Here is a 19532-nt window from a genome sequence, read left to right as displayed (position 1 = left end):
CTGAATTGCTGGCCTGGGTGTAGGGACATGGCTTCTCCTGAGCTGCTGAGCAGCGGGGGCAGGGGCAGCCCCTCCTCGTGCTTTGGCTGCACCATTAATGTGGGTTCCCCCCCTGCGAAGAGCACCAAGGTCAGGGTTTGTGCACTGGGTCCCACGTAGCAGAAGCCTGCGGTGTCCGGGCAGCGGGTGCTATAAAAAGCAAGGCTTATTTCTCTCTTGAGTGGTGTTCTCACTCATCGGTGTCTTTGTGGGGAGGAGGAGGCAGTTATTCTGGTCAGAGGCAGTGACAGAGCGGAGGTGGGTGGATGGCTCTTCCCAGGTCAGAGAAGATGTGGGCAGGTATAGCCTGCAGTTATTTCCTGGCTCGGTTTTGGATGTCCCTGCACTGGGGGATGGCTCCTGCCGGATCCTGGGAAGCAAAGAGGATGCCTCTGGGTGCTGCTAAGCCGCCGTGGCACTCAGCCGATGCTTCTGCTCTCCCCAGGGTCGAGCAGCTGTGTCTGGGCTGTGCGAGAGAGCTTCAGCCATGTGCATATGCTTGGAGCCCCAAGTTCTGTGCAGGAGGAGGCAGATGCTGCCGGGAGCTCCTGTCCTCCTGTCCTGGCCCTGCTCTGCCCCGGTCACATTGCCCCAAAGCCTCATGGCAAGCAGAAAAGCAACTCTGCTTGTGCAGCGGAGCTCCACTGGTGCGAGCCTCACGTGAACTCACGTGAAGGTCCTTCTGGAGATGACCTTCGGCCGTTTCCCGTACCCACAATGCAGGAGGATGCTCCCGAGGCTGCTGCGCGCTCCCTCTGTACCGGGGAGGGGGGACGCGCCGCCCAAGCGGCAGCCCAAGCACCGGGAGGAGGAACGCCCGCAGCCAGGCGGAGCCACCCCCGGGCAGCACGGGCGGACCGCGCGGCCACAGCCGCCACATCCCGGCCCCGGGATCAGCTCCGCGCCTGCCGTGTCTGTGCCGCAGCAGCGCCGTCCTCGTGTGCCCCGCAGCGCAGGGGAAGGGGCGCGGAGGGCGCGTCGTGCGCCGCGCTGATTGCGGCCGGAGCCAGCAGACGCTGTTGTTGAGGCTATACAATGCTTTCCAGTGGAAGTTTGTTTGCTTATACCTTTGCCAGACCTTAACTGTTGGGGCTGAATTTTTCCATGCTCGCTCTGCCTCGGGCTGAACTTTCTCTCTCCCTTTTCTTTTCTTTTTTTTTTCTTTCAAGTTTCAGCAGAAGGTTGGGGAAAAACGGTAGCTCTGCCAGCGCCGGGTTTTTTTTTTTTTTCCGTCTCTTTGTTTAAGGACTTCTGGTGCCTCCATGCTTTGGAAAAGAGACTCGAAATTTGGCAGGGCTGGGACATTCCTGATGGAAATCAACCCAGATTTGGTCAAATTGTTAGCCTCTGGGAAGCGTGGCCGTGCGTGCCAGGATTGCTCCTCAGAGTCCCCACTGGAGGCAGGGAGGCTCCTGGCCACGATACCGAGCACTGAGCACTGAGCCACCTCCAGCCCATGTGGGTCTGAGTCAGGAGCTGTGACTGCGTGCACCCTGGCAGGGTCATTGGGAAGGTGCAAAGCACTCCACAGATGATGGCATTGTCTTGGTCCCCGTGGCCATGGGTTGAAGCCCTGGCTGCTGGCAGGAGCTGCCCTCTGGGTCTCCTTGTGAAGCCTGGAGAGGCACGCTGAGTCCCCTGGGGTGCCGTGCCCAGGGCTCCAGCAGCTGGGAGAAGCGCAGGTGATGTGTGATGGGAGGAGAACATCTCCACATGCTTCTGCATCCTACGAATCCTTGGAGAAGGGCATTTGCCCCTGTGTCTCCAATGGGTGTGCTTTGCAGTGCTGGCCACATCCATTGCAACACGTGGGCAGATGAGTGCGTCCCATCCCCTGGAGGTGTGACCTGGTGGTTGCTGTGGCTTTTGGCATTCTTCTTTCATGTTAGAGTGGAAGGCAGACCTTTGCTGAGGGCCTCAGAAATTCCTCCATATGCTCTACTGTCCTTGTGCTCCTTACCCAATGATGGGAAGGATGGAGGCTATGGAGGAGCCTCGAGCCTCACTGCAGGGCACACGGGAGCACTGGGAACGCTCGTGCTGTAATGTAACAACTCCTGGCCAGGCCAGCTTGGCTTCAGACCCCTGTGTGTGCAGGGCAAGGAGGTGTCCTGCAGGCCAGGGACGTCCCCAAGGGATGGATGGTGGCTGCTTTTGGTCACAGTGCCACAACTGCCATGTGGGCCATGGCCAGTGAGCCCGGTGGTGCCGGCTGCATCTTACTGGTTGCCTTCCATCAAGAAAGGGGTTTTCTGACTCCAGTAACATTTACCAGCTGGGCAGCAGCTCTGGAGCCGGGTGTGTGCGCTTGTCTGTTCTTCCATTGTGCCTTGGCCGTCGTCTCCTCCTCCCCGCCGAGATCAATGTCTGTGGCCTGCCTTTTTATAACCCCTTTGGGTGCAGCTCTGGAAGTCTTCAGCCAGTGCTGGTTTTCATCGTGCAGCCTTGGCACGAGCAAGCAGCTCGGTCCCCATCTCTCTGCGTGTCTTGGGTAGGGCGAGGGACTGGAGGTGGCCTTCCACCAGCAGGGAAACCACAGGGAGGGCCGGGGAGGTCGCGTGGGGGGCGGTGGTGGGGTGCAGGTTGGGCAGGCTGGGCTGGGCCTGGGGTCCAGCGCCAGCTGTGGGGCAGAGGGCATCCCCACATCCTCCTCGGACCAATTTTCTGCAGTTTCATGGTTTGGGAGAAGAGGTTTCCAATGGGAGCCAGTGCTCATCCGCGTATTCGTCCTGGTGGCACCAGGTGGCGCAGGAGGTTAAAGGATTTGCTGTGCATCCCACGGGCCTGGGTTCAAATGGGTGCCTGGCACTGCTGTGACAATTCTGCAGGTCTCAGCCCAGCCTGCAGGTCGGCCTGGGAGGAGCTGGGGAACCTGCCTGCAGCCTGGCCCCATGGCCCTATATCCCAATGATACAGTGCTGTGATGGAGCCGCTGGCCCCACAGCTCCTCTGGCCCCAGTGGGAACTGAGCATGGGATGGCATCAGCGGTGGGTGCACATGGCTTAGCGCCCTTCTCACCCCTCCGAGCACAGTGGCTGTGTGTCCTCAGCTCAGCATCCCGGCTCTTCCCCTGGGGGGGCCCAGCAGGGGCCCGGTGACCCCGCAGAGATAATTTTTCCCCTCCTTTTGCCTTCAGTGATCTTTGAGCCCAGGCGTCGTATGACTCAGCTCCTGCATTTGATACCCCCGAGAAGAGTTTGCACACATGCATCTGTGGCACAGAGCGCTGCCTGTTCCTGGCAGGCCATGCAGGGATTGGGTTTCTTCCTGAAACAGGCACTAAGTCCCCGCTCCTCATCCGCTTTTGATATGCGGAAGTCAGATTGAGCCGGGATGGTGCCAGCGGGTCGGGGTGGCCCCCCAGTACCGCCGCCCTCCCCAGCACCCCAGCACCCATGGGAGCACGGGGAGCACGCTGCGGTGCGGGGCCGGTGCTCAGATGGACCCCTACACTGTGGGAATCCCTCTGTTCCCCATCCCTACCTGTGCCAGCAGCTCTGTGTACGCGCAGTGCTGGGGCCTGGCAGTCGGCGCTGGGCAGTCAGCAGAAGTTGACACCGACGCCGATCCCATGAAGGGCAGTTTGGGTGCTGACCTTTAGATCCCGCCTGCCGCCTGTGAGCAGCTCGGCTCTGCTGCGGCTCCTGGAGCAGCTGGGAGCACTGTGGGGTGTGCGGGGTGGCCGTGAGCTGCTGTGGGTTCAGGTGGCCGTGGGGCTGCTTACCCATTTGGGTTTCCCAACATGCGTCGGCCACGGCCCGCGGAGCCCTGTCCCGCTCAGCCCCATCCCCATCAGGTTCCAGTTAAAACCAAATGCGTTCTCCAGCCTAAGCTGTGCTGCAGCTTAAGCCCTTCCAAAAATGAAACAAATACCCACGGACTGCAATTCGAATTGCAGCTCAATTAGGGCTCGTTCCCAACGCGATCATAAAACCTCCAGTACGAAAACAAACAACCCAACCAAACCACATCGAAGCCCGACAGCATCCTCCGGAATGCATTTAAAATAACGAGGAGGGGGGGGGTCGGGGGCAGAGGGAGATGAAAGCGCCGTGCCCGGTGGGCAGCGCGAGGGCAGCAGGTGTGTGGCAGCGGGGCGGGCAGCGGCGGGCACGGGTTGGGGGGTGCCGCGGAGGGGCAGGAGGGCTGCGGGTGCAGAACGTGGGCTGAGGGATGGGAGGGCACAGGATGCAGTTCAGGGAGGTGGAGGTGCCCGGAGCGGCGCGGGTCGGAGCCGGCCACGGCCGCTGGAATGCGTCCCCCCCGTCCCCCTGTCCGGCCGCGTCCAGCCAGGCTGGTGCCGCGCTTCGGGTTTCAGCGCGGCCGCTAAGCCCGGCCATATTTAGCGTGAGCTGCTCGGCCCGTCGGGGAGGGGAAGCCGCAGCGCAACTAATAAAAAAAGCCAAACAAAAACAATGTAATTAAAGAGACTCAGCACTGTGTGTTCCCATAGCAAGAACATTTACCCAAGACTTCCTCGCTCAGATACTTCATGTCAAGCAGCAATTAAGGGCCACACTGCAGGAGCGCAGAGCGTTTGCCCTCGATGGAGGCAGGATGGGGCAGAGCTGCCCCCCGCAGCCCCTTGGGGCAGAGGCAGCGCACCCTGCAGCGCCCACACCGCGGGAACTCGGATGTGCCAAAGCAGAAATGCAGCTTTTCTGGGCACGGGGGTTCCTGGAATAGAGGGGAGCAGCCCCTGCCCTGTGGTGCCCAGTGTGGAAGGGCTGTGTGTGGGCGCACAGAGCAGCACCCACTGCCCACACGGCTGCGGTGGAAGGCTCTCATGGGTGAGCGAGGAGCTGGAAGCCTAATTGCAGTCATCCATTAGCGGGAGTTAAGCCACAGGCTCCTTCTGGGCTCGTTTAAGAACCTCGATCAGAATGCTTAATTGAGACAAATAAATAAATAAACAACGCAGGAAAAACAAAACAAAACAAAAAAAAACCCAAAACCCCAAAGAAGCGTCGGCAGCGCGGTTGTGTTGCAACAGAATTTGCTTGAGTGTCTCAGCTCCCTTCCTGCCCCAGATTTACTGCTCGGCTGGCGGGAGCGGTGTGTTTTATGGGAGGCCTCCCGTGGCTGCCAGCGAGTGATGGACTTGGTTGGCTCCGGACCCTTCTTGGAGTCCCGGTGCTTTTGCTGACCTGCGGTCTCCATCTCTCCCAGCCTCAGAGCGTGCCGTGGGAGGTCCCAGCATCCTCACAGCGCACTGTGCGCTGTGTGAAGGAACACAGGAGCTCCGGGGGCACGTCCGTGTGCCTGGCCCTGTGGCAGTGCAGGGACACCTCGCTCCTCCCGACTCTGGGCTGACAGCACTGGGCTTCTGGAGCCCAAGCAAAAATGTCCTGGTGGGAGTGGGATCTGTATGAGTTGGTTGTTGTTGCTAAACAAAAGAGGCATGCTCGTTTTGGCTCCATTCAGAACAAAACCCGGTGGGTTTGCCAAGCGGGAAAAAGAAAATCTGTAGGAAACAAACAAACAAAGCCCCGCTGCTTGTTTGCTGCCTTTGCTGGACCCAGGTTTCAATAAGCAAGTGCGTTTTCTAGGCAGGCAGATGTTTCTGTGGCACATGGCAGCATTTGGCCCAGCAGTGTGGGTAGAGGCAGCCTGGCCTCTGCGGATGCTCCATCCTTGCAGGCCTGGTCACCATCCCACGTCTGCGCAATACCTGAATGCCTTTGGGGTATGTGCACGTGGGAAAAAGGGCTCCGGTGTGGTGAGCACCCTCTGTACTTCCACGGGGTTGGGCAGCAATGGCAGTGCTTGCAAATTGCCTGGCCAGCAGCGGAGCAGCACCTTGGCTCTGGGCTGGAGCCCAGCGGCGCTCCAGGTGCCTGGTTGTGAAATGCTCCATGTGCAGGTGGCTGGGGCACGCCATTCCCAGCAGCAGTGCCGCCAAGCAGGGATGCCAAGCACAGAGCTGTGTCCTAGGTTTGAGGCTGCCTGTGGGCGGGTTATGAAATCCCACTATTCTGGAAGGGCATTCATGCTCCAGTTTAGATCCATTCTCTATTTCTGCAGTCCTGAAAAATTGCTTGTGCTCGGGCAATGAGAGTGGAAGACGCAAGTGCTCCCTGAGTCCTTTGGCAGTGGTCTGCACGCCGTGCCCTTGGGCAGTGTTCTGGCCGATCCTTTGGTTCTATTCTCCTAGTTTGGGGTGAGGTTGGCCGCATGGGGTTGGCTGTTCCCTCACAGCTGCTCATCCATCTTCTCCCCGGCTTTGCTTGCTCCTTTGCTGGGTAGTCTCGTCGAGTTGGGCTGTGGTTCAGCAAAGCAGCCCTGGCACCCAGTGCAGACATCGCACAGTGCCCTCTGCACCAGCACCTTCCCCACGCCACAGGAAGCCGTGCAGGGCCCCAGCCCCTGTCTCTTTGCCACCCCAAGCTGAGGCATCCCTTCAAAGATTAACACCTCCCCACCTCTGTCTTTTGAGCTCCTTCTCAGGATGAGCAGCCCTGTCCGACACGGGCTGGTTCTCTGCTGGAGCCCGGGCAGCCCACGCCCTTCAACAAAGTGTGCTTAAAATTGTATAATTACAGTAATTATTAACACTGCTTACTGGGCCGAGATCTGCAGCACTGCGAACACGAAAACCCAGAAAATGCAGAAATGACAGCATTGTAAACCACCCAGCGGAAGAGAGGGATAAAATGAAGCTGCACTGAGCACATCCATCCTCACACGCTTTGAAAACCATTGTCGCTGCACCCGCGACCTGCCGACCCTGGGGCAGCCCTCAGCTGAGCAGGCAGACCTGATTGCAGTGGGGATAAATGCAGCCGAGCTGCAGCAAGGAGCTCACTGCTGCGGCCCTGACCTGGAGCTGCATGCCCACAGCACTCAGCCTGGCTGCTGGGCACACGCTGCGGCCGGTTGTAGCTCGTGGGCGTTGTTTGCAGCTATCAGTTGCTCCACCGCAGAGTTTAGCTCTAGATAAATCAAGGGCCTTTCACTGAGTCCCGATGACTCACAGCCACAGGGCACGGAACCCTTTTATCTGCACCGCAGCCAGTTTAATATAGACAGGAGTTCACTCTGGAGCTCAGAATCATTTCCGTCCCTTTACTTCTCATTAGAAGCAAATCAGATGAGGGAAAACAGTGAGAAATTTCCCTGTATCTCCTCTGTTTCCAGTGTCTCTGAGATAACTGCCTCCAAACCGTGCATTCTGCCTGCGCCGGGTCGTTTTCCTGCTGTTGTAGTTGGCAGAGGAATGTGCTTTTGCTCTCAAGTGCCGTTCGCTTTAAGCCGAGGTTCTGTGGGCATGGCTGCCTGCTCCATCCATGGAGACCTCTCAATGTGTGGGCTGAAGCCGATGAGATGAGAGGTGGGCAGGAGCCAGCCTCCCCATCACACCACTACTAGACAGCACGATCATAGAAGCTGAAATGAGAGGACTTTGGCAGCCTCCTGAGGAAACAGGATTGCGGAGGGCAGTGTCAGTACTGATATCCTGCCTTCCTGGTGATGGCTTTGTAAACACCATCGCCTCAGGTGCAGCTCTGCAGTACCGCTGTGCCACGACCTGCCAGACGGCTGCGGGGCTTTTGCTGTGCTCGTTCCTTGCTTGCTGTTTGAGATCAGAGTGGAGAAAAGACCACTGAGCTCCGTTAGGTTCAGAAGCTGAGGGATGGCTGTAGAGCGCTGGAGATGGGTTGGGGCTCCGGCTCTCCTGGCTCGTGCCTGGTGCAGGTCCCGGTGCCTGCTGCCACGTCCTGCCGGCTGGGCGCTCACTGCCTTCTCTCCCCCGGCCCCAGGTCATCGTCCCCCAAAATGACGCAGCAGATGCGGGACCTGCAGCTGGCACAGGCCAGGAAGCCGCCGGGCCCATCCTCACCGAACGCGGCCAAAAGGCTGTACCGAAACCTCTCGGGGAAGTTCCGTGTCAACTACACGTCCTTCGATGAGGGCAGCCTGGCGGGACGGGGCGAGAAGGAGAAGCCCCGCAAGTCCTACCTGGTAAGTGCTGCCGTCCCTCGGAGGAGGGGAGAAGGGGATGGGAGCACTGCGAGGGCCGTGAAACCCATGGCTGCATGAAGTGGAGCTGTTGAGGAGTGGGACAGTCACACAGCATTGTCAGCTGCGTCTCCAAGGGCTGGTGGTCCCAAGCCCCCCGGCCTTGGGCAGCCTCCTGGTGGGATTAGGGGTGTTGGGGCGCAGGAGGTTGCTCCATGCTCAGCTGACCCACGCATCTCCCTCCATCCAGTTTCAGAGCAATGCTGCTCTCTTTGAGGCTGTGGAGCTGCAGGACCTGGACAGGGTGCAGGAGCTGCTGAAGCAGTACAGCCCTGAGGAGCTGGATCTCAACACCCCCAACAGTGAGGGGCTGCTGCCCCTGGACATCGCCATCATGACCAACAATGCGCCTATCGCCAGGGCTCTGCTGCAGGCGGGAGCGAAGGAGAGCCCGCACTGTGAGTTGCCTGGGGACAGGCAGAAGCAGTGGGACGGTGTGTGGCTTTGGGCAGCCTGGGAGGATTCCTCCCCCTCCTGGGGGTGTGTGTGTGGTGGGCAGGGGTGGGCTGTGCTGCACCCCAGTGCTCCAGCTTGGGCAGCAGAGCCCGTTTTTCATTCTGCATGTGCCATGGAGCAGCTGGGAATGGCGCTGGCCCCACATTTCAGAGCAGGGAACCAACTGGTAATGGTGCTGTGGGGGCAAGGAGCCCAAGTGCGTGCCTGGGGGGGACCTGGGGAGCAGCATCACCCAGGAGCAAGACGCTGCCACCCAGACCGGCCCTCAGGGCTGGGCTTTGGTGCCAGCACAGAGGTGCTGCTCCCAGAGGTGCTGCTCCTCACCGCCCTCTCCTCACCTCCTTTCCATCCCTGCTGCCCTCCCTGCGGCCGTGCAGTCGTCAGCCTGGAGAGCCGCTCGCTGCACCTCTCCACGCTGGTGCGGGAAGCGGAGCAGCGCGTCAATGAGCTGACAGCACAGGTGGTGAACGAGGCGCCCAACGCCGACTGCTCGGAGAAGGAGAAGCAGCTGAAGGCCTGGGAGTGGCGGTTCCGGCTGTACAAGCGCATGAAGGCAGGGTTTGAGCACGCCCGTGAGTCCTGCAGGAGGGCTGAGGAGGGAGTGGGGCCGTGTGGGGGCCGGAGAGGAGGTGTGGGGCTGCACTGGCTTGCTATGCACGAGGGGATGTGCCCCTGGGTGGATGGGGGACCCCAGCAGGACGCTGTGGGGTTTGAAGCGGCCACTCTCACTGTGGTGACCCCCTGCACTCTCTTTCCCCAGGAGTGCCAGACCCTCCTGCTAATGTCCACCTTTCAGTGGCCAGCAGCTCCTCGGTGCAGGTGACTTTCTGTGAGCCCCTCAGTGTCAACTCGGCCGTCGTCACCAAGTACAAGGGTAAGGACCTGGTCCCCATGTCATTGCTGAGCACATGGCAACAGCAAGCATCCCGGGTGTGCTAATGGGATGTGATGGGGGCTCGCTCTGTGCACGCCACGCTGCCTTGCAGGGGGCTGCTGAGCCCCCACTGAGCTGTGGCACAGCCCTGGCACGCTGTAGCATGGCATGGCATGGCATTGCATCGCATGTCCTCCAGCCAAACAGCCCAAGCTGGATTAAACCACCCACCTGGACCAAAGCAAACTTCAAGGTGCTGCTTGTTTTCTTCCCTCCCATCCTGCAGGCACATGGCTTTGCCATGCTTGTGCTCCTCTGAGCCATAAAACCACAGTATCACAGCACGGTTGGGTTGGAAGGAGCCTTGTAGCCCCCCCAGTCCCACCCCTGCCATGGACTGGCTGCCCCCCCCCCCCCCCCCAAGTTCAGGCCGCCCAGGGCCCATCTGTGGCCATTGGCACCTCCAGGGATGGGGCACCCACAGCTCTTGGCAGCAGTGCCAATACCTCACTGCCCTCTGGGTAAAGAATTTCCTCCTCGCATCCAAACTACATCTCCCCTCTTTTAGTTTGAAACTGTTCCCCCTTGTCCTGTCACTGTCAGACCGGGTCCTGCCAGAGCAGTGCCCAGGTGGGGTTAGCATCTGCTCCTGTGCCACTCACCCATTTAAACAGATACTTTGGCTTCTGGGAAAATCCCTCCCATCAGCACTTGCCAGCTGGTGGCCCACCGCTCACTCATCCTGGCTGTGTCCCCTGGCTTTGGCTGGTCACCTCCCTGTCCCCTCTCGCCTCTGGTGGTCCATGGATGCAGACCTCGGGGTCTCTCATTGCAGTGGAGTGGAGCTGCTCCCCCTCCTTCTCACCGCTGGTTGGGGAGGCCGTGGTGGACAAGCTGAAGAGCCTGCACTACACTATCCGTGGGCTGACCTCGGTGAGCTGGGGGCTGGGCTGTGGGGGGAGCAGAGCAGGAATAGCTTTGGGGCTGGGCTGCACTCTGTGCGCGGGACGGGTGGACACGATGGCAGCTCGGTGGGCAGGGGGACGGTGGCAGAGTGGGGGTTTGGGGTGGGGATGGGAGAAGTGGAGATGTGGGGGAGCATAGGAAGGGGGTTCAGCACTCCCTGCTCTGGGGTAGGGAGGCACTGGTGGGTTCAAGAAGTGGGATGAAGCCCTCTATGAGGTATGGGGTCTCAGACAAGCCAGCAGTGCCGCAGTCTGGGAGCCGCTGCCCTGCTCCGCTGAAGGACAGCACGAGACAGGGTCCTGTGCAGGGAGCGTGCCCCAGCCCATCCACCACATGTGCAGTGATGCTGGGGGTGGTCAAATGGTGGTCAAACTGGGTACCTGGCTGTGAGGTCCAGTTTTGTGCTCCTTGCCATGTTCTGGGGTTCCTCCCCACCTTCCTGCCCCGTGTGCTGAGTACCACCATCCTGAGCACTGTTTCCCCTTGCAGGGCACGGCTTACTATGTCCAGGTGTCTGCCTACAACATGAAGGGCTGGGGGCCCCCACAAGCCTCGGTGCCCCCATTTGCCATCCCTTCCAGTAAGTACAGCACCCAGCTGCGGGATGGGGCAGGAGGGGGAGCTTCGCGGATGAGGTGTTAGGACTCATGGAGCAGGAGTGGATTCAGAGCTGGATTCAACATTTGGGGTTTGCAGATGAGCCCTGGAGTGGGCAGAGTGGCTGTGGGGCTCAGCCATAGAGCACTGCCCTTTGGGGGATGCTGCCTCCAGCCTGTGGTGTCTCTTATACATTTGCACACACATTGATGCATAAATGGGTTGCCCAGCTCTTGCAGCAGGCTGGCAGTGGGTGCCACTGATGTTTGCTCCCTTGCAGCCCCTTTGCTGTCCAGCACAAGTCAGATCTGCACAGCACAGATGCACAGTGCAGCTGAAATGAATCAGACATAACTGATTTTTCTTGCTTTTATCTCCATTAATATTTCTCCCCTCACCAAGGATCCCTCCCCAGCCCAGCAGAACATAGTCAGGCACCTCCCTGGGTGTTTTTAAAGCTCCTAAAAATAGTGGCCAACCTCAGCTAAAGTTAACAGAGCTGAACTTTCCATGGAAAACAGCAGCAGACAGGATAGAGGGTGTGCAAAGCAATCTGTGTACAAGTGCCACTGCCCCGTCCTGGTCCCGTGGAGCCCAGCCATGTTACCTGGGAACCCCGTGCTCAGCTGCAGCTCCAGGGAAGACCTGGAGAAAGGCACTGGAAAGAATTTGACTTTTTAAGCCTGGTGAAGAGTGGCAGCAACAGGCAGGACCTTGTCCCTGACCTCTGCCATCCCCCCACTGCAGGGAAGCTGGTGGCACCGGGGTGCTGCTGGTTTAGCTCCCTCTGCCCCGTTTGTGGCAGCGCTGCCCACAGGGTGGCTGTTGATCCCCAAATGTGCTGTGTGTCCTGGTCCTGCTGCCTGGGGGAGGACAGTGGATCCTCAACTTCATGGCATGGTTTAGTCTGGGGGGGACCTTACAGCCCCATCTGGTTCCAACCCTGTGGGCTTCCATAGAGCAGACTGACCGGGACCCATCCATGGCCATTGGCACCTCCAGGGATGGGGCACCACAGCTCTGGGCAGCAGTGCCAGCACCTCACCGCCCTCTGAGAGAAGAATTTCCTCCTCGTGTCTCATCTAAATCTCTCATCTGTTAGTTTAAAGCCATTCCCCCTTGTCCTGTCACCACATCCCTGATGAAGAGTCCCTCCCAGCTTTCCTGTAACCTCCTTTAGGCACTAGGGCCACTGTAAAGTCTCCCCAGAGCCTCCCCTTCCCCAAGCTGAACACCCTCAGCCCTCACCTGTCCCCATAGCAGAGGTGCTGCATCCTCTGACGTCCCCATGTCCTCCTCCGTCCCTTCTCCAACAGCCCCACGTCCCTGTGCTGGGGCTGGAGCTGGATGCTGTGCTTCAGGTGGGGGCTCAGAGAGTAGAGCAGAGGGGACTGTCCCCTCCCTGCCCTGCTGCGGTGCCAGGGAGGGGGCAGCTCCACAGTGAGGGCTGCATGGGGGTGACACTGGCCCTGTCCTTGCAGACTGGAGAGAGTATGATGGCCGGGCTCCGCGACGGAGGGGCCAGGCTGAAGCTCTGGACCATCTGCTGGGCCAGGTGAAGACCGTCCACCAGCACTGCATTTGCCATGGTGAGTCTGCAGCACGGTGTGGCCCCCCAGGGTGTTACCTGGTATGGTGCAAAGGGTTGGGATGGTAGAGCTGCTCTTGGTCTCATGCTTCTGCTTCCTGCCTCGCAGAGCCCTGCAAGAACCAGCCCCAGAGCAGGAAGCACTCAGTCTCCAGGAGCCTCAAGCACCTCTTCCACCCCGGCAGCAAGTTCCTCAAGACACTGAAGCGGTGAGAGGCTCATGTGCAGGGATGTCACAGCCCTTCCCCCCACAGGGACATGGGACTACCCAGCCAGGGCTCGGGGTGGCTCCCGTGCCATCGTGGGAACCAATCCCATCTCTTGGAAATCAGATGTTTCCATTTGGACTGTCCAAGCTACGCCTGTACCCAAATCCCTATAACATCTCCATGCATTGCCCAACACCTCACCATCCTCCAGACCCTGCCACCCTCCCACCTTCTCCCTTCAAGCCTGTCCACACCTCCTTTGCTCGTGCCAGACATGGTGTTAGCCAGGCTGACTTTGCTGCCCATGCAAGGTTCCTGGTCCTGCTTCCACTCTCCCATCAGTGCCTCTTCTGCTGCACTGCCTATGGGCTGCTGGAGAGGAGCTCAGACCCTAGTACACTTCCTCTGCCCTCTGGGGATACCCTTTGGGAAGCAGTGCCAGTAGTGACCCCACAGCCTGTCTGTCCTCCCATGCAGGGGCCTCTACCTAACAGCCATCTTCTACAAGGACGACAACATCCTGGTGACCCATGAAGACCAGATACCGGTGGTGGAGATCGATGACACTTACTCCTGCCTGCTCATGCAGGACTTTTTGTGGTTCACCAAGGTAGGTGGCCCCATGGCCCCACACTGTGCGCTGTGGTGTGGCAGCTGTGCTTGCAGCCTGTGTCTCCTCCCTCAGCTGCCACCAGCCCAGGCACTGGTTTTATGGTGGCAGCCACCATACTGGATGCTGTGCTCTCCAGGGGTGTCTTGAACTGCAGGGTGCCTTCCTTGCAGCTTCTTCCTTGGTTCTGCCTCTCCCATGCAGGGCAGGATGCTGCTGTCTGAGCTTCAGCTCTCACTAAAAAGGCAGGTGGGCTGCTCAAGCCCAAAATCTCTTGCTGGAGGGTCCTAATCTACCAAGAGAGAAAGAGGGAGCACAGTCTCTTGGCAGAAACCTATTTAGTGGGGGTGCCTTCAATGTAAGAAAATGCACCCCCGCTGCTGAAAGTGATCCATGCATGTGCACCTTCCCATCCCAGCGCGAATGGCGAGGAGGTGGCTTTCCTCAAAGCACCTTTGTGGGAGGTGGCTCAGCTGGGTTGGCTGTCAGTGATGGCCGCTGGCTGTGCTGCAGGTGTCGTGCATGTGGGATGAGATCCTGTGGCTGCGGCAGTGCGTCACCGTCTCCCAGTCGTCCTGCTCCTGCATCCTACAGACACGCTTCAAGATGCTGCTGGCCATCTCACAGATGCAGGTGAGGACGGGGGTTTGGGAGCGAGCATAGCACCCTGTCCCTGCTGCCTCACAGGGTGCTTTCTGGGGGTGCTGGGAGCCGTCTTCTTTGAAGTACCATGTGGGAAAGTCCCCAGTGCAACCAGGTCGCAGCTGGGTCAGCAGGAGCAGCGATGCCATCACCTTGTCATCACCAGTGTGTCCCCTTACCGGGACGATGGCGTGCTAGGTCCATGGCATAGGGAGGGATCAAGGACTGTTCTGGGACTTGTTTGCAGCAGCAGAGCACTGTCCCCTGACCTGTTGCTTTCTCCTGTCCCTCATTGCTGCGTGCAGGGGCTGCTGGGCATCCAGGACCTGGGGCAGGTCTTCTTTGAGCCCATCAAAGACAAGCAGGGCAACATCCTCATCGTCACCCTGAAGGAGGTGAAGACCAACCAGACCTTCGAGAGTGTGCGCTGGGTGCCCATCTGCAAGCTGCAGACGAGCCGCAAGTCCGTGTCCTCCCCGGAGGAGCCCACTGCCCTGGACACACTGCTCATCTCTGTGCAGGTGCTGCTCCACAACAAGAGAGCAGGCTGAGGGCACAGCTGCTGGTCCTGCCTGGCACACCAAAGCTGTCCTGGCCTGTTTCATGGGGCATAAGGGCTGGAGAGCACCATGCCATGAAGGCTGGTTCTCTCCAGCAATGCCTGTCTCCCCAGGACAAGCTGGCTTACCACCAGCGGAGCAGCCATGCCCTCCCTCCAGGCCTCTACCTGGGCTACCTGAAGCTCTGCAGTGCTGTGGACCAGATCCGGGTGCTGGTGCCAGAGCAGCTCCCCAACATCCTGTGCCATGTGAAGATCCGCTCCAACCCCAACATCTCCAGGTGGGGCTCCAGGGGCAGCCGGGCCTCACTGCCTCATCCAGCTCTAGAGCATCCTTGGCTTCTGCCTCCTGCTCATGGGCTCCAGGAAGCAGCAGCATCACCTCTCAGCTCCATCCCTGCAATGTGGGCATGGAGCAAACCAAGGTGTCCTGCTGCCACTACAGCTTCAGCTCAGTTGCTCCATCCAGCACATTTCTGCCTGCTGTCTTTCAGGGAAGAGTGGGAATGGCTGCAGAAGATGGCCAGCATGGAGGAGCCCGTTCCTGTGGAGTCCAAGAATGAGACGTCACCCAACCACTTGTTTCAGGAGCTCCAGGTGGCCATCAAGGAGCTGATGGCCCTGGTCAACATCCCATTGCAAGAGGTGCGGGAGCTGAGGGCCGGGGACACGGGAGGTGACATTTGCAGCCATTACTGTGGTGTCTTTTGGATGGACTCTTGCAGGCGAAAGATTTCCGTCTGTACAGCCAAGAGGTGCTAGACTTTGGGGGTCAGGTCTCCTTCTTGCTGCTGCTGCCTCCCTCAGATGACGTCTGCACGGCACCGGGCCAGAACAACCCCTACACTCCACAGTCTGGCTTCCTCACACTGCCACTGCAGATATTCGAGCTGGGTGAGAAGAGGGGTGACCCGCACTGCCCAGACCTGTCCGTGCTGCCCTCCTCTTGGGGTGGGCTGGCTGTGTTCCCCAGGACAGAGGGAGGGGGATGCTGGGAGCTCCCCACTGCTCCAGACCAGCTAGAGGAGAGCGTTGCCTCCTTCCTGCATTGAGCGGGAGGGGAGGAACCCATAGGGATGTGATATTTTTCATTCCCTTCCTCTCTTTCATCCCTCAGTGCACTTCTTCACGTACGACCGGGAGTTCATCACGCAGTACTGCCAGGTGTCCGCCCTCCTGGAACTGGAGTCCCTCCTCTCACAGCAGAGCCTCAGGGAAGCCTTCTCCGACAGCGAGCTTTCCACCGCCAAGCAGCGGCACCAGCAGGTTCAGGAGTACATCCAGGTACCAGAGCAGCGAGCCCGGCTGGGTGTGGGACGTGGCTGGGACAGGGATGTGCTGGGAGGGCTGCAGGATCATCCCTTGGCGGGCTGTGTGCTGCGCTGCCCCAGGGACATGGCAGTGTCAGGACTTGGTCTGGCGAGTTCTTCCTGCAGTAGTTGTGCTCAAGTCCTGGTTAGAGAGCTGGATGCTTCTACTGGGCCTCTCAGGAAAAGCGTGTGGGGACAGGGGGGGTTCAGCTCAGCTTTTTGTGGTGGTGGTTTGTTCCATGAAAGGGATTCTTTCTTTCCTGCTCTGGCAGCAAATGGAGGAGATCTGGCGTGAGATGCGCTGGATGATGGACGCCCTGCAGCATGCCCGCTACAAGCAGCCCTCCTGCGGCCTGTCCCTCAATGGCTTCCTCAGCACCTCCAGTGGCACCGCGAAGGAGAAAACCCGCTCCTCCTCGTCCCACCTCGACTTCCTTCCCTCCCCAGCACCCTCACCAGACAGCAGCCGTAAGCTCAGCTCCGGTAAGGGCCTGGCACCGCACGGCTCCACCACGCCGCAGACGCCCAGCGGCCAACAGCCCCTCTGTGCTTCCCCCGCAGACCTGCACGGGCTGTCGGACGAGGAGGGCTCCTCCGAGGTGTTCCTGGCCACCGACAGCGACTACGACTCCAGCAGGGCGCAGAGCCCCAAGGAGCTCGACCTGGTGTCCGTGGGGCCCGAGTGCTGCGGGCGGCGTGCGGCGCGCAGCCTGCGGGACAGTGCCCCCGACGTCCTGCAGAGCCACGAGCTGCAGCCCACACCGCTGGCCCCGCCGGAGCCCCGGCCGCCCCCTGAGCTCTATGACAGCGACTTCGTGCTGCCCAGCCGGCAGATCGAGCTGCTGCGCGTCACGGAGAAGCGGCAGGCCTACTGCGTGCGGACCAGCAGCCTGGACTTCCCCAAGCCGCTCTGCCCCGTGGCCAGGAAGTCGTGTCCCGGTTCCGTCGACAGCTCCCCGACGGAGAGCAGGGCCGGCGGGCACGGCAGTCAGGGCAGGCCGGGGACTGTCTCCACGCACAGCCCCGAGCGCGGCCGCACACGCTCGGCCGAGTGGACTCCCAGCTCCCAGGAACTGCCAGAGCAACCCGGTGGGAAGAAGCCGGGCTCTGTCACCTTGCGGGTCTGCCCTCAGTACGAAACCGGACTCTCCAAAGAGACCAGTGTTAAGGTACCGGCACCCACTGAGGGCAGCGGTGCGGTTGTGCCGTGCCCAGGCAGGATGGGGGAGGATGGCACCACGGGCACGCATGGCCCTCGCCTGGCTTTGCCCTCCGCATCCTCCGCTGTGCCGGGGGTGCCCCGGCTGCTGCCTGCCTCCTATCCACCCCTGCTGCTGGGTGGGGGTCCCTGCAGCCCTGGCAGCTCGGCCCACACTGCTGAGAGCCTGGGCTGGGCTGTGAGGGACCTGAGGGGGGAGGCGGTGAGGTGGTGCCACGCAGGGCTCCTCGGCCTCTGCTCCTCTGCTCCGTCCACGCGTGTGTGCCCTCAGAGGTGCAGGAAGGGCTGTGTCCCAGCGCAGGGCTCTGCCCCGCTCGGTTCCCTGCAGGCAGAGGGGCAGACGGGAGCTCTGATAGCCGGGTTCTCTTCACCCAGCGGGGATGGTAGAAGCAGAGGGAAAGCTGACTTGCAGAATTTACTTTCCATTTAAGAAAGTCCCATAGATTTCTATGCAACTGAAGCGCAGCCCCTGCTTCCTGGCGGGCTGCCCACGTGGCGTTTGAAGTTGCAGAGCTCAGGACACGCCTGCCTGACAGCGTTTTAAGATGTTCTTCTCGAAGAACGGAGTTCAAAGGAGAGGCTCCTGGCTGGCATAAATCAGCAGAGCCCCTCGATGAGCGCCCGGAGCTGCGGGGTTCATGTGGGCTGAGGGACCACCCGGCCGGGCACCACTCTGCAGCCCTTGGGGACATACCGAGGGATCCGCCGCCTCTCGCCGGCGGTCTGCCCTGTCCCCCCCTCACCGCCCGTCTCCCACCTCTGTCTCTCCGCAGCTACACGTCACCAGCCAGACGTCGGCCGGCGAGGTGGTGAAGCTGGTGGTGCTGCAGATGAACGACGTCTCCCACGGCGCGCTGGGCGGCTCGGCCGCCTTCTGCTACGGCGAGGAGCAGCTGGAGCACTTCGGACTGGTGTTCGCCTCCGAGGAGGGCGAGCGGTGGCTGCCTGACGAAGCACGGCCGCTGGCCCTGCAGGCTGCCCGGCCCGAGGGACGCTTCTACGTCCGCATCAAGGAGACGTCGCCGCTGGTGCTGCAGTTCGGGCCGGCAACCACCGTATGAGCACAGCCTGCGGCAGACGGCGCGTCTCTGATGCTTCCTTCTTCCATAGACACCCTCCCATCAGGCGTCCGCGGGGTGGAATGGGATCATACTGGGCCGTGTGTTTCTTGTTGCTGTTGTTTCTTTCTTTCTTTCTTCCTTTCTTTCTTTTTTTTTTTTAACCAAAGAGACATCGAGACTCAGTTTTTCTGACTGCAGAAGGCGAGGGTGGAGCGCGAAGACCTCAGAGCTTGGGAGGAATCCTTGCAGGAGTGGAATTTTTGAAAGCAAACACTTTTAAGGGGAAGGTTTGGAGGGGGATGGAAAAAGAGAGGACAAACTGTTACGAGAAGAAGCAGCAATACTCTTTTATTTTATTTATTTTATTTTATTTTATTTTTCTTCTTCTTTTCCTTCTTTTCTTTTCGGGACATCCTTGTCTGGGGTCGGCAGAAGGAAGACCTGCAGGGCGCTGCTGGGGGGGCTGTGCTGTTGGTGCACAGGGACGGCACTGGGATGGGGGTTTATCTCCTCCCCGTCCTCATCGCGCTGCACCAGAGAGCAGCTCTTGCACTGCACACCCTTCTCAGAACAAAATGCTTTTCTTTTTTCTTTTTTTTTTCCTGAAGCAAACAAAAAACCTGTGCTAGAGGCACTGGAGTTGTGTAGGAGGTGTGGACCCTTTTATTGTTGTAGAGGCCGAAGGAAGGCACGCCGACAGCCCCACACACGTGTATGCAGCTGTGCCCACTCCACCACACTGGGTTTGCTATGGGGCATGGCTGCAGCACGGCCAGCACCGCTGCGGGACTGCCTTTCCTCCTCGGTTGCCGTTCTGTCCTGGTGATTGTGAGTGGCCTCTTGTATGTCCTACAGCATGACACTTAGCACCTAGGTCTCTTGTTCCCAAGGTTATTTTTCTGATCTCCTGTGGTCCATAGTAAAGGTGACTGCTGCTGACCGTGTATCGCTCTCTCCTTTTGGCCTGATGGGCAGCGCCTGCTCCTTAACCCCGTGTTACCCCCACATTACCCCCACTTTCAGTGGCTGGGCTTATCCTTCCCAGCAGTGTTTAATGGGACGCTCCCACCCCAGCAAAGGTTTGTGTTACCCCACGTGCACAGTATGCGTGGGAGCTGCATTGGAGGTGTTCTGTCCCAGTCTGGTGTTGGAAGCCCGATGGCTGCAGGCCCAAGCCCTGCAGACATGTCATTAAATGCATGGTACAGTCCTGCAGCCTCCACGGGGTGAGCACACAGAGCAGAGCATGGCCACATGCACCCCAGGGGACACCCCAGAGCTGGGCAGTGCTGGGATGGCACAGCTGGTGCAAGGCCCCTGGCAGCCCTGGGCTGAGCTCGGCATTAGCGCGGGGCTGTGCACATCTTCTCATGTTTTGCTCT

General features: G+C 59.8%; 1 protein-coding gene across 16 annotated transcripts in view; it reads left to right on the top strand.

Moving 5' to 3' along the window:
* Nucleotides 1-19094, top strand: part of ANKFN1L (ankyrin repeat and fibronectin type-III domain-containing 1-like) — a 134202-nt gene extending 115108 nt beyond the window's left edge. For all 16 annotated transcript variants that reach the window (XM_025155149.3, XM_015294759.4, XM_046900777.1 and 13 more), the window contains 18 exons: nucleotides 7801-8002; nucleotides 8250-8457; nucleotides 8893-9087; nucleotides 9276-9389; nucleotides 10225-10322; nucleotides 10845-10935; nucleotides 12434-12541; nucleotides 12650-12749; nucleotides 13227-13359; nucleotides 13873-13992; nucleotides 14307-14522; nucleotides 14675-14841; nucleotides 15055-15205; nucleotides 15286-15454; nucleotides 15678-15844; nucleotides 16143-16353; nucleotides 16432-17039; nucleotides 17863-19094. In XM_025155149.3, the coding sequence (XP_025010917.2) occupies nucleotides 7801-8002; nucleotides 8250-8457; nucleotides 8893-9087; nucleotides 9276-9389; nucleotides 10225-10322; nucleotides 10845-10935; nucleotides 12434-12541; nucleotides 12650-12749; nucleotides 13227-13359; nucleotides 13873-13992; nucleotides 14307-14522; nucleotides 14675-14841; nucleotides 15055-15205; nucleotides 15286-15454; nucleotides 15678-15844; nucleotides 16143-16353; nucleotides 16432-17039; nucleotides 17863-18150 (3346 nt within the window). In that variant the 3' untranslated portion in view covers nucleotides 18151-19094. The remainder of the gene's footprint in view (nucleotides 1-7800; nucleotides 8003-8249; nucleotides 8458-8892; nucleotides 9088-9275; nucleotides 9390-10224; nucleotides 10323-10844; nucleotides 10936-12433; nucleotides 12542-12649; nucleotides 12750-13226; nucleotides 13360-13872; nucleotides 13993-14306; nucleotides 14523-14674; nucleotides 14842-15054; nucleotides 15206-15285; nucleotides 15455-15677; nucleotides 15845-16142; nucleotides 16354-16431; nucleotides 17040-17862) is intronic.
* The last annotated feature ends 438 nt before the right edge of the window (nucleotides 19095-19532 follow it).

The sequence above is a fragment of the Gallus gallus genome, chromosome 14 (genome assembly GCF_016699485.2).
Source record: "Gallus gallus isolate bGalGal1 chromosome 14, bGalGal1.mat.broiler.GRCg7b, whole genome shotgun sequence".
Classification (NCBI taxonomy): domain Eukaryota; kingdom Metazoa; phylum Chordata; class Aves; order Galliformes; family Phasianidae; genus Gallus; species Gallus gallus.
This window is presented reverse-complemented; position numbering and strand designations above follow the sequence as displayed.